This window comes from Hippoglossus hippoglossus, chromosome 5 (assembly GCF_009819705.1).
Source record: "Hippoglossus hippoglossus isolate fHipHip1 chromosome 5, fHipHip1.pri, whole genome shotgun sequence".
NCBI classification, from domain to species: Eukaryota; Metazoa; Chordata; class Actinopteri; order Pleuronectiformes; family Pleuronectidae; genus Hippoglossus; species Hippoglossus hippoglossus.
In genome coordinates, this window is record NC_047155.1 from 22,423,933 (window position 1) to 22,449,189 (window position 25,257).

The following is a 25,257-nucleotide window of genomic DNA, read 5'->3' on the forward strand; positions in this document are numbered from 1 at the left end:
CCCCAGATGACATCGAGGTTTTTAATCTTTTTCTATTTAAGGAAGCCTAAAAGGGTTTTCTCAGGCCTCTGACTCAGTTTATGTAATTAGTATATTCCCTGAGAGGCCACAATCTTTAATTAGTCTTTTCAGATGAGAGTTTCACACATCGGCCTGCATGGACAAGTGTTTTTGTGCTATAGTGGCTAATAACACAGAAAAGAACCAGTGGCACAAATAACAAGTTCTGTACTTAAGAACAATTTAGAGTTTCGTTTTGTTTTTACTTTATAATTGGAGTCCACAACACTTTCAAGGAAAATATTTTTTCTTTTTACTCAAAATTAAATTGACAAAATGAAGTTTATATTTTCACATGAGAATATGATCTAATAGAATATGGTACATTGCTTTAATTTTTTTTAAAGTACCAAACACCAAACAAATTAGTTGAATGGTCTTCCCTTTGACAATAATAATATTAATATCAAAATACTTCTAACAAGTTCATACAGTTCAACACATAAATGGAACAGTAGAAATGTGCTGTGTCCAAAGATCCTGTGTTTAAGTCTGAGCAGCAATAAGACAATTTAAAAACACTCCAGTACAAAGGAAAGTCCTGCATTCAAAATCCTCCTTGCACAACAATAATGAAATTACATTTAATTTAAGTATACAAAATAAAAGTGTGTGTTCTGTGACTGATTTATCACCATACATGTATTACATTTATGGTTGTGAATTCTTAACACTGATGCCTCAGTGTATAAGCAGCTTTTTTCTGCTGTCCTTGGTCGAGGTAGATTTAATTACGTTATCGATAGTTCAGTTCCTTTCATACTTCTTTTCAATGGCTCCCAATCGAGAGTTCAGGCCCCACCAACAAAATACACCTGGATGGTCCTGATGATGACTACTGGGTTTGGAAAGAAGAGGACATTTGTTGTGAGTTTTCCTCCAGTCTTAACTTTTTGTGCTACATTAAATAATTTGACTTCTTTAGGTTTCAAACAGTAAGTCAGTCATTATACATAATACTTCTTACAGTTTGCAAGAAGACACAACATAGAAAGGTTGGATACCACAAGTTTAATTTAAATTTTTTTTAATGGTGCATTGTACATGTGCTTCTTAATGTAAAAATCTTCATTTTAAAAGTAACTCCTACTAGTTGAGGAAAGAATATGGAAACATTAAAGTACAAGATTGTACTTTAAAGTACTTGAGTTATTGTATTTAATCAGCTTCCATCCCTTCACACCAGAAGTGTGTTTGTATGAACCTGGTGCTGAAACTTATCATTCTGCAAATGAGAACTACTTTTTAAATGACCTTTCTTTTACTGAAGTATTTCTATATTGGGTCATTTCTACTGGAATTTAGAATCCTTCTTGCACCACTGTCCAAAGCAGTGAAAGGAAGTGGACATGTGGTTAGCACATGAAGTGAACGGATGCACTTCCTCTTGTGTCCACATGGTGTCCTCATTGTCTTTCTTCAATTTACATGTCTTTAACTGTGGCTTCTGTTTTATTAGCTGAACCCTCTGGACAAACATGGCTCCACACGGTAACTATTTATTATAATATCATATACTCACTTACACACTGAATACACTGTGTTTAAACAGAGAGAGAGAGAGAGAGAGAGAGAGAGAGAGAGAATGTCGCAGACAGTTTAATTAGTGGGATCCAGGTGAAGTTGATAATCACTTAGGTGGTGAGACATTTCAGTACAGAGACACAGAGGAAAAGTAAGTCTCAGTGTTTTACTGATTCTCTACATCTCATTTATCACACTGGATTTATAAAAAACAGCATTTATCATGTTTTATTGTGTCAAATATGAAACAAGATGGTGAACGTATTTAATAGAAACCAGTGAAATTCTGTCAGTACAGAGTGATGATGTGGTGCTCCGTCTTTATTTGTCATGAAGGGGAACTTCTTCTACTATGTTCTGTATAAGACCTCCTCCTTATTAAGAAGGGTTTAATCCCCTTCCCCTCAAATCTACCTCTGACTGTAATTTCATTCCAATAGGTTTTTTGTTGTTATACAAATTTCTCATAACTGCTTGTTTAAAGTGACAAGTTGAAGAGATACAGACATTTTCAATTAAACCCATACTGATGATATATTTATTCATCCTTTGGTCTTTATGTATTTTATTATTTGAATACTGGAGATACATATGTTATTATAGAAAACCCATTTTCTCACCGGTTCCTTATGACATGTTCCTCTGTTAATCCCCCGACATCATGTTGGGTCACTGTTGATTTCAACAGCTTTTCTCCCTTTCACTTCTCATTTAATCAGTGTGTATGTGACGATAACACATGTTATAAGCTGTCATCTAGTCAAACACGTAATGTCAGGCCTGATTGTTTGTGTGTGTTTATGAACAACAAGATGAATTTGTGCTCGTCCTGATGCCACAGTCGTGTGTGTGTGTGTGTGTGTGTCAGTGATGTGCTGCTCAGCTGTGTGTGTAAACTTAAAAAAACACAGGTGCCTCTGGCAATGTCATGTGAATTATCGAAGAGAACAGCGATGAGATTACTTTCTGCTCTTTCATGTGTATTTAAGTGTATGAAGCCCTTGAGCAGGGCAGAGATTTCTACTGTTGCAGCAGGAGTGTAAGTGAGAGTCACTTCTGATCCAGTCCACAGCGACATGTTCATTCTTACTCCTTTAACCCTTCAGTGGTTTTAAACTAACCGACACTGGAACATGTTCTCTAACAAGGAAATCAAAACATTCTCCTGCTTTATGATAGAAGCAGTGGCTCAGTGTTTTCCTACTAAAACAGTAGATTTAAAGGGGACATAGCATGCAAATTCCACTTTGTTAGTGCTTCTACAGGTTAATGTGGGTATCTGGCATGTCTACCAACCCAAAAACTCTGGGGAAAAAACACTCGCACGTTTTGTTATGGTTCCTCTAAGTCAGAAACGTCATGCTTGAGTGACTCGATTGAGCTTCCTGGGTTTTGTGTCGTAACAAGGCACTGGAAGTCTCCCTACATGGTCTTGGCCCACCCCCTACCTCATCCCCCCCCCCACTCGTTACGCCGGGTTTACACCAGAGGCAGCGAGGCTGCGAGGCAGCGCAGCGCTGTTCCCAAGCACGCAGCCGCCTGGCTGTTCACACGGGACTCGCATTTCTCCGCTGGTCAGCCCGTGATTCACTCACATGTGGCGTTTGTCTGGATCGTTGGGACTGGGAGGCTGCAGCAGTTGCTCGGGCGCGACCGCTCGCTCTCCCATGCATGAGCTGGAATTTGTGTCAACGCCACACAGCCAGCAGTGTGGAAGACTTCCGCAGTGTTCAGCGCTACTGTAACACCGGCACAAACACACAGAGCCCCCCCACTCGTTACGCCGGGTTTACACCGGACGCGGAAGCGCAGCTGCGAGGCAGCGCAGCGCCATTCTCCAGCGCGCAGCCGCCTGGCTGTTCACACGGGACGAGCATTTCTCCGCTGGTCAGCCCCATAGACTGTATATATAAGGTCAGCCCGCGATTCTGCTTTCTCCGCTTGTTGTTGTACCCGTTGAATGTCGGGGTTCGGGGGTAAATGATGGTCTTCATAGCCCCCCCCCCCCACCCCTCTCTTTCTCTCTCTGTCTGTCTGCTTGTGTGCTTGTAGTGGATGGGCAGAGGGGGACATTTAATTATGTGATTGGGAAAATTAGAAGGGGACAGAAGGGGAATACAAAGTATGGGATGCATATTTGATAATTTATATCATATAAAATATGTAATTTATATCGTTTAAAATCATGGGGGGAGAGGGGGGAGGGGGGAGCTGGCTCATTAGCATTTAAAGGAACAGGCACTCAAAACAGGTCACTCTGTGGAGGGCTGTTTTATACAGGGTAAAAAGGGTGCTGTTTTAAATGATCCTTGTGGTATTTTGACCAAAGTATGTTACAGACATTTCATTAAGACCCCAAGGAACCATATCAACTTGTGGTAAAATGGGCATGCTATGTCCCCTTTAAAGTTGAACCTGTCACATCTTTATCACATCTTCCCTGGGTTATAAATGATGTCACTGGTGCACACGGGTGAGGTCGGTCTACCTGTAGCTGTAGTTGTGTAACAGGATGTGGTGACACACCCTGTCTGCTTGATCCTACACTTGTAAGATAAGGAGGTGAATATTGAACCGTGACCTCACTCTGAAAATTTCCAAGATTATTGCTTTTCAGGGATCGTCATATTCAAGCAGAAACTGGCAGCTACCTCCTGCTTTTTTGTCTGTATCCTTATTCCATGTAAGTGTGATGTCATGACTGTATTTGACACCAGATTAAAATAGATTTATTAGAATAAACCCTCTTAGATGTACCACTCTTCTTCGAGGGCATCTCAACGTATATCACATCACTAAATAAGAACACAGAAATAGGGTTATTAAAACGCCAATGTTTTGACGAGAAGGAAAACAGAAAAGAGGAAGGAAAAGAAAAAACATCGAAAAAAAACAACAGACAGGTATTTTGACAATCTCTAGTAGACAATATTCAAGAGCCATGAAACCAACCTCGTATTGTATGATCTAGGACTTCTGGTCATCTTATCAAGAAACATTTTTATTAACTTTAAAAACACACTCTCACCATTTAGCCAAAAAGAGTCTTTCCAAGCAGGTTAATCTGAATAATCCAGTTTGTTTTCACAGGGACTGTTTCCTCTGTAGTCACATTTTGGGGGAATTGACCCTTTAAATTGCTCAGTTAATCTCATTATGTTTGTGTATATATCAAACTGGAGTCCAGGGCTGGGTGGGACTGTTCATGGACAGTTGCTCAATAAAGCTTGATGGTTTGTAACTGGATCAATAGTCATCAGCACAAAGTTCAGGGACCAAGTGGTGCAAGAATCCGCAACAAGAGAAGAGTGTGAATCATCACTTGAGGATTAGTGGTGCAAACCGAGGCAGCAGCAGCACTTCAGACCAACACGACCACGGTAAGATAATATTCAAACGCACTCAGGACGGAGAAGTGTCACCTTTCTGAAACTGTGTAAGATCATCTGTGTTATAGATTTAGAAAATTGTTTTGCTGGGACGTTTTTGTGAAAAGTGGGTAGTTTATTTTGAACGAAGATTTGTTTTTACACAGGAGATAGTTATGATACATTTATTTGTGAAAGCCTGGAGAGTAAATCCAATTTACTTCAGATTGTTTGTTTCATTCCCTCCATCAGCTTTCGTTTGTCTGATATATTGCAGTACTACACAAAAACTACTGGATGGATTACCACCCACCCTAGGGGAATGATGTGGTCGGGGTTTGGATAGAACCTGTTACATTTTAGGGCAGATCCATGATTTTTGTTTGATGATTCATGATGTTTCTACCAATTTCCCAGAGATTAATTTGTGGCTCTTGATGAAAAATATCAGGCACATTAATTGAACTAATATCCAGTGTGAATTACAGATTGAGGTGCACCCAGATGGATTATGCCATGAAGTCTCTCAGCCTTTTGTCTCCGTCCTCCCTCTCCAAGTAAGAGCACTGCTTCACGAGCTGATTATGATCCGTTTATAGAAAGGTTTAACTCTTTTAATTATATATAATTATTATTGACTTGCACTAAATAAGTATTCTTGTATACAGATACATGGCAGGCACTAAACACTGACACACTACATATATTTACTGACTGAAAACACTAATATACCATAAAACAAAACAAACCAGTTGGGGTGTGAAGGTACGGATCAATAACAGCTCAGTTTAATCACATAACCCATTTTTCAAATATGATCTTATAAAGATCCAGGGCCCGTCTTCACCATGGTCGTAATCCTGTTCCATTGACAATAAATACACAAAATCTTTTAACCAATTTTCAATACTAAAGCAATTTGGTTTATGTAATTTCCAATTCATCATAATATACTGACAAATGCTAATGCATGATGAGATATGTGATCCTTCTCTGTATATCTTAGCTTTGTGCTGAATGTTTTGCTTTTTGCTCTCAGGTGTGTGACAGACAGCATGTCGGCCAGCGCCTCCATGACCCAGCAGCTCCTGTCAGGTCGAGGTCCTCGGACGAAACCCTTCAGAGTCACCAATGCTGACTGCAGTGTGAAGAAGGGCATCATGGCCGACACACTGCAAGACCTGATGAACAAGGTGAGGAGAGATGGAGGAGCAAGGGAAGTGAGGTGGCAGAGGAGGTTTGTGACAGTGAGTCCAGCATTTGAAGGAATAGCAAGATTGAAGACACAGTGATGAAGCAAGGAGACACCCTGACTCCCTGGACTCATGTATTGCATCTGTGATTCTCCTGCACATTTCAAACTCGTGCTGCTTAAAGTTCACGAGACTGTGACTGTCGGATGAGTCTGTGGCAATGTCTTAATATGGAGAAACATTTATCTTGAGTAATGTGAGTCCGGCGTGTTAACCATGTGATGCACGTCTGTATTTGTCTGTCCGTCCCCGCTGTCTCAGGCCAGCGACTCGTTGAGCGTCCCGTGTGTCGATGCGTTAGTGCTGGGTGAAGACGGCACCGGTGTGGACACAGAGGAGTTCTTCCAGACGCTGCCTGACAACACGGTCCTCGTGCTGCTGGAAAAAGGACAGAAGTGGAGCCAACATCCAGTATGTCTTTCTCACATCAACCACTAGGTGGCACTGTGGTTCAGTTGCTTCACTGCACTACACAGCGGGAAGCTTGACACATTGATAGTCTTCTTTTGTTTGTTATGCCATTGAGTCTTTAATGAATAAAATGACTGACGGAGAGATCTCTCCCTCTTGAATGAAGCAGCCATGAATAAAGACGGTACATGCATCTGAGCTCTGAAGAATAACACATCAACCATTCAGTGAAATTTAATAGCACCAAACCTTTTCTCCTTCAGACTGAATAGAGCAGTAATATGTTAGTTATTGTGCAGAGGCAGAACACAGGCGAACACCAGAGATTAGTTTCTTTCTTCCTAATTTGTTGAGGGAAAAATGAAAGGCTGGTGTTGAATATTAATCATACCCCGTTGTATCATCAAATATGACTCATGTTCGCCCAAAAGCAATTCATTTCCATATGAAATTGATGCAGGAGATGATTTGCATTCCCCACCCCAAATATTTACCCTGCTGACCTCACATTGACCTTGCCTGGTAGTCATCCGGCATCATCATCAGCACTGACAGGACCGCGGCTTCAGTCAGTCAGTGTAGCTGGTGGAGCCGTCATCCGGTCCAGTTTGCTGCCACACCACCACCGTGCGTCTGTGCCCCTCTGACCTGACTCATGTTTCCCCTCGCTGTCACCTCACAGAACAGCCCCTCCAGAGATCAGCTCGGGGAGCAGAGGCGGCGGCACCGGACAGATGTGGCCAAGCTGACCCTCGACCTCTACAAGAACAACCCCAATGATTTCATTGGCTGCCTGAACGTGAAAGCGACCCTGTACGGGGCTTATTCCGTGTCCTATGACCTGCGCTGTTATGCTGCCAAAAATATGTTCAAGTGAGTGAAAATGATCAACAAATATATGAGGCCTTATGTGATTTATACGCTGTTGTGTCGAACCATTACGTAACCGTTTGGTCTATTTTTCCCCAAGCATCATTGAAGCCCTTTTTGGATCCTTAGTAAAGGTTAATTCAGTTAGAGATGAATTTCAATCCATTTTAATGAGTTTCTAATACATAAATTACCAAGCGGATCGTCACCTTTTGACAATACAGCCTCCCACTAACAATTCAGCTATTATCTGGTCCTCTTCCTGCTGTGTGCCCGCTGCTTTAATAACACATTGACAGCAGTTGCAGTATTCTGTGCACAGCCCCTCCAATGTAAAGCATGAAGTTATGCTGTACTGAGTTCACTCGTGTGGGCGGCAGAGCTAAAATAGAACAAAGGTTAGATTTTACACCGATTAATTTCGGGAGGAGTTATGTCATTGCTGCTGGGATCTGCTGGTTTTCAGCTTTGACACGGAGCTTCAGTCGGAGAGGATTACATTTTGCAGACCTGTCACAAACTGGGCTTTTGAGCTCACAATGCAGAGTAAGAGGTGTGTGTCAATTGTCAGCGTCATGAGATGTGGTTGATGTGTGAAATGTCCCTCTGAGGTCGTGAGTCGTTTTCTCATCAGCTGATGTGGACTCATGCTTTTCTATAAATACAAGTAATGATGTCATATATATATATACATATGTACATATCCCAACTTACTGAAATCCGTCACTCCGAGGGGGAAAAAAATTGGTATTCGACTTGTAATGACCTGTTTGATTTCAAAATATATGCAGTCAGAAACCCATCTGACCGTCTGAAGTTTGGCTCATGATCACTATCAGCTTGACCTATCGCCTGCCCTCTTGACCTTTCAGTAAAGTAAGTCAGTAATGTTACGTTGTTTTGACACAAGAATGGAAGATGCGAGCAAGCAAATCAGCCCTGAGCAGATAATCAGGACACATAGCACCTGAGGAAAGCGGCTTGTGGAAGTATTTTGAGTTCTACACCGTAGACAGAAATTTAGCAGTTGAGGCTGTTTGTCGACTTTGTACCTTGCAATCTGTGGGCTCACCTGTTAGCTTCCCAGCCAAGTGAGGCAGCAGGGGAGCCACCACAGACGAGCCAAGCAACGTCAATCGCTCACCCTCCTCTGACTTATCCAAACGAATTGCATGTCATGTCGAAATCGTTCGTTCCAGGGAGGCTCTGCGATGGACCATCTTCTCCATGCAGGCCACAGGCCACATCCTGCTGGGCTCGTCCTGCTACATCGAGCAGCTGCTGGAGGAGGAGGAGGAGGCAGAGAAGAGCCTGGCGCTGCCACAGGAGAGCAGGATCAGGCAGCTGCAGAGCATGCTGCTGGGAAAGATCGCCTACTGATGATGGACTGCATGGTTCTTAGATTGAGCACACAGATGAAACGATCAATATTTACCTGATCATATCTTTCATTCTGGTGCAGTTTGGAAACATGGCAGATGTTGCAACAGCTCACGCCTCACAGTCACTTTCTTGCTCTGTTACATTTTTTTGTCCCACACTACAAGTTACACCTCACAAAGCACTTTTACTCACTACTATAACTTTTCCTTGGGAGATGAATAAATAAAACTTTTTATTTTCCACACCTGAAAGTTCATTTAATTCGACAAGTCCTCTTAGATGTGCAGCGTGAGCCCATTAGACTGGTGCTTGTGTGTGGTTCCTGGTCACAGTCGGTGTAATTGGCAACAGGTCCAGCTGTCTCTCCCACGCTTCTCTAATTGTCCCCAAGCCCGCACTGTCCTGCCAGCTGCAGCCTGCCTCCGAGACGCAGGCGAAGAGAAGGGGAATAGCAAGCAGCTGCGGGAGGCGAAGTAAGGGAAGCGAACCATTAGACATAAAGAGAGAGAGAGAGAGAGAGAGAGAGAGGCAGAGAGGCTTCAGCTGGCCACAGAACGGCCACTTTTGCCATCTTGTCGTGGAAAGTGGGGAAAAAAGCTGGACAGGTTTTAAACAAATTGGCTGTCGGATGTATCGGGAAGCAGAAACCTCTGGTGTGAGGATTCAGCCGGTTAAGAGATGAAGCGTCACTGGGGACCAGCGTCTTCTCTTGTCCACTGGTTGTCATAAACCGAGTCAGCTGGTCATTTCTGATTCAGTCCATGCTAACATATAGTTCATTAAATACCCTGTGTGATACCAGCTGGTTCACTGTTTGCTAATGTATTGAAGCACAAACATGTTTTCATAGCTGTAGAGGCGACGAACACTGGGACAATTAACACATTTTCTATTGGTTTAGTTTTTGGCGTGGCATCAATTAAATCCCATCACATAGAAATCACGAAAACCAGTTTCACACCAACATGCATATGATATAAAAGTGAACACTGGTCATGTGTCAAGTCTTTATTTACACTAAAATGAGTCTTGTGGTGCGTGTGGATGGTCTAATGCTTTATTCTACATTTGCTGTGGTTCTCAGACAAACACAAAGACAGTATTATTGGAGTTGATATTAATAGAGAGCACTCCACTCATTTCTTATTTTTTTGGGGCATTGCTCTCAAAAAAGTCTTTCATACATTATTCATCTTTGTCACAATATTTGTTAACCACAACGAATGTGGACATTTCAACTGTTCATTGTGAGATTCAGATATGCAGAGAAGAGATCTTTACTGAGGTCTCCACGCTGTGGATCCAGATATTCTAGAATTTCTGAATCAAAATTTAAATGTTAATGAGGGGGTGGTGTTATATTCCTTCCTGCAGACTAGAATGGATATTTTGCCCATGTTTAATGTAAACAGTTTGCAGAATATTTCTGTGGACGTGGTACCTGATCTCATTATGCAATATGGTGAGTGGTCAATCAGCCTCGGTGGAGGCAGTTCACATGTGCAGTAGAGTCACCATTTAAAATGTGAATGCAAATTTGAATAAAACTCGCAAAATTTGGTTTGATCTGAGTGACCTTGATATCTGGCACCTCCCTCCTCCTCCTCCTCCTCCTCCTCAGTCAGTGGAAGTCATCCTGAAAGCGGACACCTCCGTGGATCCAGCCGGAGTCTGAGCTCTGCTCGCTGTGGACAGTGGCCCCTGGTGGAGCTGCTGCTGCTGAGCTCTGCTGTGCCACAGGAGGAACGCTTCCCACTAACGCGCACACAGGTGGCGGACACGGATCTCTGAGAACACGGCTCCAACCCCAGAGGTAAGAATCCATTTTTTTTAATTACAAATAATAAAAACATGTTTGTTTTTTTATAACTCAGGTATTCGTGCAGCCGTTTATCTGATAAAACATTATATTGTAAAATGCGCACGCAGCTTTTGGCGAACAGTTGGCACGCAGGTATCTTGACCGATCCAGTCCAGCATTAACTGCAGCTGTCAATTTAAAAGAGACTTTGGTATTTTAGAAAGTTAATTAAAGATTCACTAATAACACGTCTGTTGTATTTGTAAAAGCTCTCGGGTGAAGTTTTTCGCAGCGTAATTTACTATGTATGTTGTGGACATTTACCAAAATCATTTTAAGTGGAAGCACTGCTTTGTAAATACATATTGTATTCAACTTTATCCAGTCTAAAGTTGGGTGTACTTGCACTCCTACTGTGCCGCGCATAGCGCACCGCCCTGCGCTGTTTGGCACAACGGAGCGCATGAAATATCGATTTCGCAGAGGAATCAGTGTTTTATTAGAAACCTCGGGCTGGCGTGTGGGAGGAGGTGCTTGACACAGTTACGGGCTCCGAGGCTGTGTATCTCTCCCACGCTCCCGGGGGACCTGCAGTCCGCTGAAACATCTCACCGTGCACGCAGCACATCAAAGTGTGCGCGTCTGTGAGTTGTCAGTGTGTTTGCATTCGCGCTTTGTTGTGCGCGCCAGCAGCCTGGGGGACAAACATGCATCTTTTAAAAGACATGAACCTCTGCTAATCTGTTCTCACTGCCCGTCAGTGTCAATTTATTACTGAACTGTGACTTTATCTCCAACCGTTTCGTAATCATATGGAGAGACTAACTAAATACAGTTAAATGTACATTTAACCTTATTGTTAAATATTTTGAGGTTTACCTAAATATTTTTTGCCCCACAACTGTTTTGTCTTATCCAACCTGTTATGTGGAATTACATCTACCAGCTAATTCATTTATCTACAGCGATTTTGATAATTGCTTAAGGCTCCAGCTTATTGATGATTTTCTTCATCTTGTATGATTGCAATGTAAATATCCTCAGGTTTTAGCCTGTTGCTTAAAAAAAACAAGTTGTGTCTTGTGAAATTCTGACGAGCTTATTTTCATCATTTTCTGATATTTCGTTGACCAAATGATGAATTGAGACATAATCCCCATTAGTTGTATGTTTGCATTTAAGTACTCTTGAAATGTATTAATGCTTTTCAATCTATTACAATCTTTTTTTGAATGGAATAATTTGCTGCTCACCATCTGTAATGTGCCTTAGCAGAATCACATAAATCAGGTTTATATACTCTTCTCTCATACAATCCACAACCTGTGTAGGTTTCATCTCACCAGTAACAGTTTGCTACAGAACGAAACAGCTAAAAACAGTTGATCTACGGTGAAGAAAGGCTGTAAAAGTGAAACTAATATGCAGTGAGACACAGCAGGCGAGAGGAGGAGTAAAGGGGGAGGGGTGGTGGTGATTTGTAGCAACATTGTGGAGGTGGAGAAGAAGAAGAAGAGAGAGGTCCTGATGAAAGCTTTTGATTCTGTAGCTCCGCCGTGCCGTCCATGTGCTCTGCTGCTGTGGACGGCTTTGATTGTGAACAGGGAGAAAGATAGGGAAACCAAAACCTGCTGGATATGTGTGTGTGTGTGTGTGTGTGTGAGAACATCATCCCCTCTCTGTCGTCCTGACTCCAGCTCACACACAGTTGGATTAATTGTCTATTAATTGCCTCCTTCTGCAGCTAAGTAACCTCATCATTTATCACCCAAGTGGCTTTCTGTTCAGCATCTGTCGTCTATCAATTGTGTCAGCACACACACCTTTACTCTCTCTCTCTCTCTCCGTCTTCTATCCCCTTTCTTTTCTTCTCTCTGCTTCTTCATCGAGGTTTCATTGGCCATTTCAGGTCTATATTTCTGCTCAGCGATAAATAATTCAGGACAACACAAAGGACCTTAGTGAGAGCCTGGATACTCAAACCTGAATTAGCCCCATATACCATTTGGAGCGTCCGCCTGAATAATAGATAGCTTTCCCAATACCAAGCATGTCCTATAGTCAATGACTTAAAAAGGCAATAGGTGCTCTTACTGTGCGTTTAAGTTATCTGTCAGATTCATCCTCCTCCATCAAGGAAAGATGTGCATACATTAAAGTCTCCTGAAGAAGTTCTTTATAAAAAGAGTTCTTACTCTCCCTTATATTCTCCCTCTGAGTCTGTATTTCTCCATTTTCTACGCCTGCATTTACCAGCTGCTCCTCAGCTCCATTATGAAATGAGACAATTGAGACATAAATGATGATTGGGTTTCTAACAAGAAAGTATGGATTCAGCTTTAACAACAGCCATAATCAAAGGTTGTAAAAACGCTGTACGGAGAGAGCCAGTGAAGTAAACTCTGTCAACTGCTCCAGATATTAACACGACAGTGAGGCACACTATGTATGCCTGTGGTTTAGGAGGTAGAGCGGGTCGTACTCTAGAGGGTCAGCAGTTAGATCCCATTCCACATGCTAAAGTGTCCTTGGGCCAGATAATGAACCGAAGATTGCCCCTGATGGCTGTGTCAACAGTGTGATTTATGTGTGGCAGAGAAAGTGCTGCACATGGATGCACTGTATGAATGTGTGAATGGATGAATGGCCAAACTGTAATGGAAAGCATTCTGAGTGTTCTTCAAGACTAGAAAAGCGCTTTATAAATACACGCCATTTACCAAATATACTGTATATGTTGTTTTATCGGAATCTGGCATTTTATTTTTGCATTGCACAAATGTTTAAATACCACAAAGTCACAAGTTTAAAAAGGGTAACAAGCATTAACTGCGAAACACGCAGATTTTTAACACAACAGAAGAAACACATCTACAGTCTAATGCAAGACAATAGAATCACTGATAACAATATTGTTAGTGTAAGGATGTAAAGCCTGGTGATTATGCTGTACATAAGAAAACACAATGTAATATAATACAGCAAGACCACAAACTATGGCCTTCTGCAAAGTTACTATATTCATCTAATCATTTCAGAAATCTTTGTCTGAATGTCTTTGTGTGGTTCACATATCTCGAGAACCTTCACACTTGGTTTGTCTCTTGTTAAGGGCCCATGGGAGCACAGTGTCAACATGAATGCTATTTGGATGGTTTATTTAGGTGATAAGTTTGATATTGATACACGGAGACCAGTGCTCTGTATGTGGTTGGGACTCATCAACGTTTGTGATGTTTTTGATCACGACAACAGCAACAACAGCTGCTTCTCCAGTTCAGGGTTCTGCGTACAGAGTTGAGCTTCACTGAACTTTGAATAAACAGGTGAACAGCTCTGTGTGCAGCAGCGGTGGAGCAGCATCAGGGCTCTGTGGACTGAGTCCTGCAGCAGGTCTTTATTCACTGCAGCTTAATTACTGCAGTTCACTTTTACAGTTTCAGAAAGAAAACTGCAACCAGCATCACCACAGGCCGATCATTACAAACAGGTTTAGAATGGAAACTATGTTTAAATCAAAAACTAGTCCCAATAAAAAGAGGAAAAACATGACATGCTTCAGGTATTCATTATGCTGTTTCAAATGTCTGCAGCTGGATCATTTCAAAATAAAATATCTTGCATCAAACTATGTAAATCATGAACTTGAAAGAATCTTTTTTATAATAGTATAATATACTGTACACTAACAGAACTGCACAGCGAGTCATATGTAGTCATATGTAATTTTTTCACAACATGTATGTATAAAACTGACATTCGCTACAGTGCAGAACCGTTCTTTTTAGATTTATGATATCCACTGCACTCAGAAACGCTGGACATGATGATGCTTATCTTGCAAATGGAAAACATAAGTGTAGTCGTCCTTACATTTGAAGGTCAGAGTCATGCACTAAAGTTGGCGTGTTGAAGGCAGAGAGCTGGAAGTCAGATTCAGCAGGGAGTCCGTATCTGACCATTTATTTGTTTTCCATTTATCCCACCGGCAAAGAAATAATCCCATACATTTACCCAAGTGACTTTCAACCTCTGTGTTCACCTACAGCAACAAGACCACTTAGACTCAGCAGGCGTCCTGTTGCACATCTAACTGTGTGTGTGCATGCATGTACTAATATACATATACATGTGTGTGTCGGTCTCTCGGACCAGCTGTGCTGAGGATGACCACCGGCCTCTGAGTGTTTTGCTCTGACATGACATTTTGTCTTCATCACGGCGTGGCGACTGGAGAGAGCACTCAAATAACAGCTTGATGTCTCAGTAGGGAGTCTATTTACACTCGTGCACACACTTGCACGCACACACTCGTATGTTGGTGGGTGTTCATTCTATAGAGGGTGCGTACATGCCACGGGCGGCTGTGGCTGAGGGGTAGAGCGGTGTCCTTGGGCAAGATGCTGAACCCCGAATTGCCCCTCATAGAACAACAAAGTGCTGCTAATAGATGCACTGTATGAATGTGTGGGTGAATGTAAAAAACTGTACTGTAAAGAGCTTTGAGTGGTCATCAAGACTAGAAAAGCGCTATATAAATACAAAACCATTTACCATTACATGCTCTGTGTTCTTACTGCTCCATCCCCTCTGTTTTGTCGTTCCTCACCCCCTCTCACTGAAGACTCCTGTGCTGTTGCGTCTATTCTTGGGCCTCGCTTTGTCCTCAGTAATGTCTTGTGAGCTCTGCTCCGCTTTGTGGTGCCATTGTCAAGACAATGGCACCACAAAAGTGATTGACAAAAGTGATTGACAACAAAAGTGATCGAAAACAAAAGTGATTGAAGCTGCCTATTTTGGCACAAAGGGGGGGGAAATGATCAGGCTCCTGGTGCCAGAAGATGTCCGTCTGCTGTAATCGCAAAAATCACTTGAGTATATCTGTTATGTTGTTAAATGTCAATATATACACAGTATCTGTGGTACTGTGGTTCCCAAAGTAGGGGTCAGGACACCCTGGGGGATTCGGGAGACACAGAGAAAGGGGTCGCAAGACAACAATAACAATTTAAAAACAATTAAAATAAAGGGGCTGAAAGATTTGGGGACCCCTGCCTCCACAGTGACATCCCACTTTCTCGACAGCAGCAGCCCCTGTGCGAAACTTCATACTTTCCCCACAAACCTCCCCTCGGTCGAGTTGACAGTCTGATTAGATTTTCAGGCACCCTGCTGCATAACTTTGCATAGTGATGAAGAGAAACTGATTTTCTTCAAACTGCTCTGATGCTGTCTGATGCTTTAAGATACTGAGTTAATAGCATCCATTTGTTAGATGATGAGAAAAACATTTTTAGCTCAAGTCACATAGGTTTAATATCACCGGTGGCGTTTCTTGCAGACATCGGTCTGACGTTCAAGGTCACCTGAAACGTGTGCGTGCTAACACACTGAACTAAGATGGAAGAACATGATAAAACTTGTTATCTGACAAACATCAGCATTGTCACTGAGACCATGTTATATGCTGACTTTAGCATTTAGCTTCAAGCAACACTGCACCTCTTCAGTATCTGGTTCTGCTTAAGATGAACAAACCTAACACGTGTGATAACCAGTCTGATTTAACCATAACTCTTTTTGTAGTGTAGACAAGAATCGTCCTTTCTACACTTACATATATTCCCTATTACTATTCATGTCCCTTTCTTCTGCGTTCCCGTCTTCTCACTATGTATCATTTTGACAGCCTGTTACATCAGCGCATCTCATAGGGAATAGCAAGATTATCTTGACCGCCATTCATCTTTTTAGCTCTTCAATTATACATGCTATACCGTCTCGTCTCACACTTTCTGTCTTCCGCAGGAGGAAGAAGGTTGAACAGAATCACTTCGATCTGTGTAGCAAACGGTGGCTGCAGGATGAGCTGTATTGCTTTGTGAATTCATCGCCCTGCACAACCCTTGATTCACCGTTAGAAGGACAATAAGTAGCCGTTACATTATCAGACCATTATCAGGTCTGTTGTTCTTTTGTGATTAAGTAACGTAATTAAAAACGTTCTTACACATCCTAAACCTGCATTGATTTCCTACAATTACTTTCTACAGCCCCCAGGGAACAGGCCTAAATTGCTGCAATAAAGGCTGACTGTTAACATGGAGAGGTAAATGGTGATCAGCAAAAACAGAGCAACATCCAATTTTGCCATCAGATTTTTTCCTTGTGATGAAAATACAAACTGAATTATAGCATCGCAATCAGATACACTACTACTGTTAGTGAAGGTGTGCTTTCCAAACCTGGTGTATTCCATTGAGCCTCCAAATTGTGGAATAGTTTTAGCTTTATACCTCAGTATCGAGAAAAATGTTGGTTTGCTGCCAGGAATTAAAAAAAGAAGCGTCCATAAACAGGTCACATAAAGAAATAGACTCTGTACACTGTAAATATTTACATATAAATTGAGCAAAAATGAGATCGACACTGGTGAATCCAAAACAAAGGATTAGGGATTAGTACCCAGATAATATGTCAAGTTCTCTGCAGAATAAATAAATGTTTACATACTTACATTTTTGTATTTTATGGATATGTGCTTTTTCTGTTCACAACTTGAGGACTATAATCCTAAAATTCAGGTGAGGGGTGTCTCCTGGGTAGAGCGAACAGGAAGAAGCACATAATGTATAAACTGTTGTGCAAATCCCATGTTTTGTTGGCGCCGACCCTAATTGTCAAAAGCTCTCGATTCTCGTTGTCTTTGCAAGTTGACGTCTTGGTCGGTGTCCTCTAGTGTATGGCTCCTCTTTGTCATCCTCATATATTTCTATTTTAATTTACATTTTTTTCAGTTTTGCATCCATTGCGTGTTTAAAACGACATCATTGTGCCCACTTGCTCACCGGGAACTTTCCTGCTGTATTCTCACACTTGCTCACGGGACAACTGACTGTGACATTTGCATTCTCACATTCAGCCCCCCAGGAAAAGTTCAGGAAATTTTCTCCAGCTCAGTGCATGAAATATATATACATATATAATTTTGTAGTCTAAAGAAAATATCTAGTAGGGCCCATTATATAGTGATTTAAAAACTTGTCCTGAACAACGAACATAATATTTTAATTCCTGAGCTTCAGGGCTGGCAGGTGGATTTTGTTGCCTTTGGATGGGGCCAGGCTAGCTGTTTCCCCCTAGTGCCAGTCTTTATGCTAAGCTAAGATAATTAGCTGTTGGTGGTGGCTTCATATTTACAGACACTTGTAAATAAATATTCCTCTAACCTCAGGCTCTGAGCAGACCCTGAATTATATATTCCAACATGAAAATTAGATACCAGTCTCAATGTCTTCAGAATACACACGCATGCACAGGACTTGACATCATCACAGGATATTCAGATGAAAATGTGTCATCACTCTCATTACACAGTAAGGGTATGAAATGAGGGAGGTTTAAAGGGAGGAAGGGGTTGCTGGGAGAGTAAATGCATCACCTGGATGTGACATTTTCCTGGTCCTCAGTATGTCACACGTTCAACAGAGCTCATATAGTGCTTGTCTTGTCTTAACGACCACTTTACACAATGGGTCACATTCACACACATTCATACAGAGCTTGTTCTATACATAGACTGTTAGGTTTAACACACAGACACAAACACACACGGATGGCTCATCATCGGGGGCAGTTTGGGGTTCAGACGTCCGTAGATACACTGGAGAAGCCGGGGGATTGAACTGCAGACCTTACAATTAGTGGACGACCCGCTATACCTCCTCAGCTGCAGCTGCCTTAAATGTCATGGTCCAAGTCAGGTAATTGGCTTCTGCAGAACTAGAAAAAGGTCACACACACACACAGTCACTCTGAGAACCCCCTGGTTTGCGTCCACACCGAGGTGACTTAATTCAGAAACCGTAAGAAATGCACTTGGTTTCATTTATTTAATTGCCATCTTGTGAATAAAGTACAGTGTGAAACAGCACATTGCTCCCCAGGGTCATATTGATTGTTTTTTCACACTTGGATTTCACTCGAATGCTCTGTCCAGCTCTGCCTGTTAATTTACAAAGAGATTAAACAGCAGTGCAAGGAGAAAACCAACGTAACGGTATTGTTTCAAGGAGAAAACCTCCCCACCTAAAGATGTACAGTATGAATATCACACCAAAACATATAGGTTACAGCATTAAAAACCTGCACAGCGAAACTCTTAGTCCTTATGTTACAGGGTAATCTATCATTGAGAGCTCCAGTCTCCATGATCAGACTGCCTCCCCTCTTTGATTTTAAGATCAACAATATCTGTCCTCCTGTCCTGTCCTGTTCGAATCTTCTAACCTGTGGAGCCACCACACAGCTTCTCACTCAGCCAATCAGTGGAGTGGAGTCTTTTGGGACTGAAATGGTCCATTGGGGACTACAGGCAACCACGAAACCAGCTGCAGTAAGGCTGATGTAAGACGTTAGAGTGGAAAAAAAAAACTGCATCCTCTTCTCCCAGGGACATCTTGTTTACCAGTACCGCTAGCTCTCCCTTCTTTTCTACTTCCTTTTCCCCTCAGCCATTTTCTGTAATCAGTCTCAGCGCTCCAGCAGGCTTTTCAGATGTACAGCTATCAGGTGACGCGCGTGCCCTTTTGAACAAAAACCCACTACTTCTGCACCAATCTACTTTTCTCTCCAGCTTCCATCCAAACCTTCTCTTCACTCTTCCAATTCCAGCCTCTGGTGGCGATCAGACAGTCTGCTCACGATTGGACCGGCTGCAGGCGTCCAACGGGAGTCAAGCCAAATGGCTGCATGGTCGAGCTCGTGCACAGCATAAATTCTACACATGCTGTTTCTGTCTGACCCTGTTTCTATTTTTCACTCTTCCCCCCAGTGTCCCTCCTTTCATTTCTCGGTACCCCCCCCCCATGAGATACCTCTGTTCCTACGCTTTCACACTAACCCCACAAATCTGTATCTGCCAGCTGCTTCCTCGCTAGCCCAGGAAGTGTCATAGAAACTTTACTCTTGTTTCCACGAAGTCCACAGTTTGTTTATATAACTGAAAATAGTTTGAAAAGAAGAGTAAAGTTGTTCTTAGGCAATTTCCATTTCCTCCCACACGCTGCTGTTTACAATAGCCAGGGAGAAGCGGAACACTTAAAAGGCCATAGACAAGCAAGTTGTATTGTGATATGGATTATTCGACGGTTACTTTTTACCATTGCACTTGAAGGTTGAAGATTCGACTCACAACTCAACACGCACTTTATTTGCCTCCTTTCTCTTTTTCCTGATATAACAAGTTGTAAGATCCCTGTTTTGTAATTGAGAGGTGTCACCAAAGAGCTCAGTAGCTATCACACACTTCCATACTATAGCACCTGTGCCTTCATTAATCCAGACCCTTGTAGCGTGGTTGCCATGGAAACAGAAACTGGGGAGAAAAGTCCATCACTCAGGCGAACGTCTTGTATGCCGGAGTGGAGTTGTGCAGAGGGGTTGATCGTTGAGAGTTGATTAGTTGTGTTGTTTGTTTCCCTGCTCTCTCAACTCGTTCGTTCACCATCAGATGTTTTAGACACTTAATGCTGAGATTTCCACCTCTTGATGAGTTTAGAGCAACGGAAGCTGTGAGTTTAATCATTCAATTGATTTCCCGCAGGTGCAATCAGTGGCCACCCTCTAATCAATGGGTGGCAACTGTGTTTTACACACTGCCTTTAATCTCGTGGTTGTCAGTGCAACACCAAGCTAATGCTGTAGAGCAATGAAGACCAGCAGCCATCACAAGACACGTTTGGACATTGGAAACCAATATTCAGGCATTTACCGGATTAAGTCAATAGTCTGAATAAGACACTGCTACGTAAACAGCATTGTCTGATTACTTTAATAACTTTAATTTAGTCATATTCAGAAAAAACAAAGTATAGTATTCTGACCTTAGTCACATTATGTAGACATATTTAAGTCTGTATCACAAAATGTCCTATTGGAGTTCAACAGCCTTTTGTGACCTACAGTACATACAGTAATTACCAACTGCTTGAGGACGCATGCCCCTGGTCGGGTTTCAATAGAACGTAATATTGACTTGAGTCATAATCAGACTATGCTCTTTACCCTGTTAACAGAAATATGAATGGAAATCTATTTGCAACTAATGTTAACATCCCAGTTAAAATAATGTCTTCATCTTGTTCTGTCCTGAAGAAGCATCTCTGCTCAGAGGACGAATTATAACCACTCGTTGAAAGAGACCATTGTCACCATTAGCTTCCAGGGAAAAAAGAGTAAACTTATAGAGTGAACCTGAAGAAGCTACCAGCAAAATGTGTTGTATGTTGTTGGTAAAGTCCTTTCAGTGTGCAGTGGGTAATTTTCAACTTTGCTGTATGGATTTCAGGGTGGCACAGTGCTACCAGCACAGTCTGTGTGGGTTTTCTCAAGATACTCCAGCTTCCTCCCAGTCCAAACACATGTAGATTAGGTTAAATTAATTGAACACTCTAAAATGACCATAGTCATTGCTTGACTCTGTCTTTTCTGCAGCTACATCCACACGATTACATTTTAGTTTTAAAATGTGCCAAAATGGAGAGGTTTGGAAACGCAGCTGGCCCCGTTTTAGTATGACAATTCTGTGGCTATGTGTTAGTATGGATTTGCAAAATGTTAACACTTACTGTCCGTCAGAGTTTCACTTCATCCACAGTCCAAGAAAATAAATACCTGCTCTTTTTACTATTGCTGTTTCTCATTCGTAACATCTGCTGTAATTAACCAGCTGCAGTGCAGACAGTCTGTTTACAGCAGCAGGCACACACCAATATGTGAGTGGTCATGTGATTTGCGTTTTTCGTTGTTATGGATGGGGATTATTACTGATTCAGAGCTGAATGGAGATCGTTTCAGCTTCAGTAAAACTATGATGAACTACTTATGATTGGTGTTAAGATTTGGTTTATTCTACAGCTCTTCTTTTAAGTCCTTTCACAAAATATCAGGTGTGACACAGATAATAAAGTTAATTACCTGAAGTAGGCATCAGTTTGGCTGAAACACTGAATAAATATGCTCCTTTGGCCTTAGATGTTTTTTTAAACAAGTCATGTGGTCAGCTCCAGCTGGCAGAGCCAAGATCATGACCACTTTTCTGCAAGTTGCTGAATGTGTTGTTTTTAATGATCCACTGAGAGGGCAGTTGATTGCCTGTGTGTCTGATTACTTGCTTTTACTTGAATTACTGCTTCATTCAATTTCAAGAGCCACAGTAGTCTTTAGTGATATTGTGGCAGCCTGTGGTTCTGACAGCTTGTCTGCAGGTCTCATGCTGTGGCTGAGCCAAAATGGTGATCAGAGATTCTGATAGGTGACAGATTGGAGGCTGGATTGATGCATAATGCAGCACCTGTTCAGTCTGCAGATGCTGGGGTTGATATATCCATATGGTAGGTGGATGGACGGATAGATAGATGGTTGGATGGATGGATGGATAGATAGATGGATGGATGGATGGATGGATAGATGGATGGATGGATGGATGGATGGATAGATGGATGGATAGATAGATAGATAGATAGATAGATAGATAGATAGATAGATAGATGGATGGATGGATGATGTATCAATGGATGGATGGATGGACGGATGGATAGACAGATAGACAGACGGACGGATAGATGGAAGGATGGATAGATGGATGATTGGACGGGCAGACAGACAGACAGACAGACATGGGTTATGATCACTGCATTACAAATGTCTAAGATGCTCAGAGAGAGAATAATGTGTTTTGATTCTCTCCTCCACAGTTCACTTCTCATCTGTCTGCGTTGTGTTCCCTTCTCCCCAGTGCTGTCATCAAGCTGTTATTCATCCCTGCATCATGGGAGCTCATCAGCGGTGTGACAGATACAATATATGAAGACTGAGAGGTCGTCATGGAGACTGACAGCTACACCTCGGGCCCAGCCACCGCTGACTGGGTTGGGACGATGGCCGGTCTGGAGGGAACAGGAGTCCTACAAGAGCAGGGAGGAGGGGGCTCGTCCAGCAGCCCTGTGTCCTGGTACATGCCATACTCGCTGGGCTTCCAGGTGTCCCTCACAGCCTTCCTCATGCTGGAGCTGGTGCTGGGCTTCAGCAGCAACCTGACAGTGCTGGTTCTCTACTGGTCTCAATCCAATTTAGTGGACTCAGTGAGCAATATGGTAACTGTCAATCTGCATATATTGGACGTGGCGGTGTGTGTGCTGTGTCTGCCACTCACGCTGGTGGTGGTGGTGCTGCCTCCAGGACCAAACCTGGCCCTGCTCTGCTGCTTCCATGAAGCCTGCGTCACGTTTGCCAGCATCTCCACAGCTATCAACATCCTGGTCATCAGCTTGGACCGATATGACATTTCAGTACGGCCGGCCAACAGGCTGCTGACCACACGCAGAGCAGCGCTACTCCTGGCTGCTGTTTGGGTCACGTCAGTAGCTGTGTTTTTTATCCCATTCTTGGAGGTGCAGTGGTCCAGCGAAGAGGGATCAGAGGAGAAAGGGCAGGTGGCACCCATGTCTTTGTCGTCACATAGCACCACAGTGGCGCCAGCATGGCGTAACCTGACACTGCTGTGTATTGGTGGACAGGGCTATCACACAAGCCTGGGAATGTATTACCATCTTATCCTGCAGGTACCCATCTTCTTCACCACCGTGGCAGTCATGCTCTTCACCTACTCCAGGATACTGAGAGCTTTAAACATCCGCATTGGCTCCCACATGAAGAAGACCCAGCGGTTCAGGGGACCCTCCTGCAGCGGGCTCCACAAGAGACAAAAGAAAAAGAAAGCTGGGCTAACAGTGATCGATGGTGGGGAGTTGAGAGGGGAGCAGAGCAACACAGATGGTACCAAACAGCTCAGCCACCCTCCCCTCATTCCTTCCCCCTCCCCTACACCCACAGCCACCTCCCCCCCTGCCCTGTCCTCGTCCGCCCCTCTGGTCATCTCTGAAATGGGTGCGGCCACCCCTATGCCAGCCACAATGGGTGTTCAGGCCTCGGTGTCAGCTATCATTGCCTTGCGGAGGGCAGTGCGGCGACATAGGGATCGGCGAGAGCGCCAGAGGCGGGTCTTCAGGATGTCCCTCATCATCATCACCACCTTCCTGGGCTGTTGGGCTCCCCTCTCTGTGACCAACGTGCTGATCCTTGGCATTGGCCCCAGTGACGCACTGATCAGCCTGCGCCTCTGGTTCCTGGCCCTTGCTTACGGCACCACTGTCTCCCACCCTCTGCTCTACGCTTTCACCCGACAGAAGCTGCGCCGTGCCCTCCGCGCCAAGGTTAAAAAGAGGGTGGTGTCCTTGCTCCAAGTAGATCCTTCACCAGGGGGCACTATCATACACAACTCCTGGGTGGAGAACAGAAAAACCACCCGGCAGGTGCGGCTGGAGGCAAGTGAGGGCACTGACCGTTGCCAGGCAGAGGCCCTGTGAGACTGACACTACTAATGTAAATTGTTTCATTAGGAGACTCACTGACATGTGAAACCAGTGTAAGAAATGTGAAAAACACATTTCTACCTCTGGGAGATGATCCACCAGTAACCACCAGCAGCACGCCCATGCTAGGCACAACTAACCTCACCTCAGGCAGGAGTAGGGGGAGGTTGCTGTCGTCACTGTAGTGTGCACAGTCTTTGCAGCCGAAGCAAATCATACACAACAAACACTCAAGTGTAAATAATTTGCACTCTGTCAAACACTAAAGTCTGTTTACACGAGGAGCTGCACGAGAGAGCATTCTCACAGTGGTGCTTACATAACCGCTCCAAAGATTGTTTCACCAGCAGATGATCTGATCTGCCTCCTGCTCAAATGCTCCAAGGCAGCTTAAAAAATGTATGTTCCACTCCAAATACATAAATACTCAACAAGTCTTTGAATGTATTGAATATTGTTTCTGCCTTAATTCTGCTCTGAAAGTCTGGCTGGATGGCTGTTGTGCATTCCGAAAACACAGAGACATAAAATGAAGAGTTGAAAATGTGTCGGGGTTGACGAGGGCCAGTCCACAGAGAGCAGGTGAGGCACAAGTACAATTAAAATGTGAAATATTAAATGCAGTTTGGCTTTAGGTTTAGTTATTATATGTTCAAATGTTACAGTGTTTATATAAAACCCTGCAATAGCTATTTTTTTCCAGATTTGTATCAAATGGTGTAATATCTTGTTGGTGTGTTGTGTATACTGCAGGGAGAAGCACAGATATCATTCATGGGAAAAGTTTGTCATTGGGAAAGTACGCTTATTTGCGTTCTTACAGAGAGAGTTCGATCATTCCGATCAACACAGAGTGTATATGAGAAATATGAAGCTACAGCAGCAGCGGCCTAGCATAGCTTAGCACAAAAAAGCAGAAAAGGAGAACCAGTTAGCGTGGTTCAGTTAAAAAAAACAATAATTTCTGATGGTAAGCTTTTGTAAAAATGAATGAAGCCATTTTCAGATTAGACCTGTCTACCTGGCTGCTGGCTGTTCTATGACTTTTGGCAAGAAAGTGAATAAATGTATTTTCTATTCATTTAAACTGTTAAGATTTATCAGGTGTTAATAGAATCCCGGGTAACGAGTTCAAATGAAACTGTAAAATGGAC

The 25,257-nt window shown here is 42.9% G+C and overlaps 2 protein-coding genes across 3 annotated transcripts; both read left to right on the top strand.

Annotated features, from left to right (window-relative positions):
• Positions 1 to 771: 771 nt before the first annotated feature.
• cidec (cell death inducing DFFA like effector c) lies at positions 772 to 8,875 on the top strand. 2 transcript variants are annotated; one of them, XM_034585195.1, is made up of 7 exons: positions 772 to 924; positions 1,899 to 1,904; positions 5,444 to 5,509; positions 5,992 to 6,145; positions 6,467 to 6,616; positions 7,299 to 7,489; positions 8,686 to 8,875. In XM_034585195.1, exons 3-7 carry the CDS (start codon positions 5,457 to 5,459, stop codon positions 8,864 to 8,866), a joined length of 729 nt encoding a protein of 242 aa, XP_034441086.1. In that variant the 5' UTR covers positions 772 to 924; positions 1,899 to 1,904; positions 5,444 to 5,456; the 3' UTR covers positions 8,867 to 8,875. The 2 variants fall into 2 exon arrangements, with proteins under 2 accessions (XP_034441086.1, XP_034441085.1); XM_034585194.1 differs by lacking the exons at positions 772 to 924; positions 1,899 to 1,904 and adding an exon at positions 4,894 to 5,020 and having other exon boundaries at positions 5,441 to 5,509.
• A 1,626-nt stretch (positions 8,876 to 10,501) lies between these two features.
• LOC117761369 (G-protein coupled receptor 22-like) lies at positions 10,502 to 25,049 on the top strand. The gene is made up of 2 exons (XM_034585200.1): positions 10,502 to 10,682; positions 22,468 to 25,049. The coding sequence occupies exon 2, from the start codon at positions 22,556 to 22,558 to the stop codon at positions 24,095 to 24,097; it is 1,542 nt and encodes a 513-aa protein (XP_034441091.1). The 5' UTR covers positions 10,502 to 10,682; positions 22,468 to 22,555; the 3' UTR covers positions 24,098 to 25,049.
• The last annotated feature ends 208 nt before the right edge of the window (positions 25,050 to 25,257 follow it).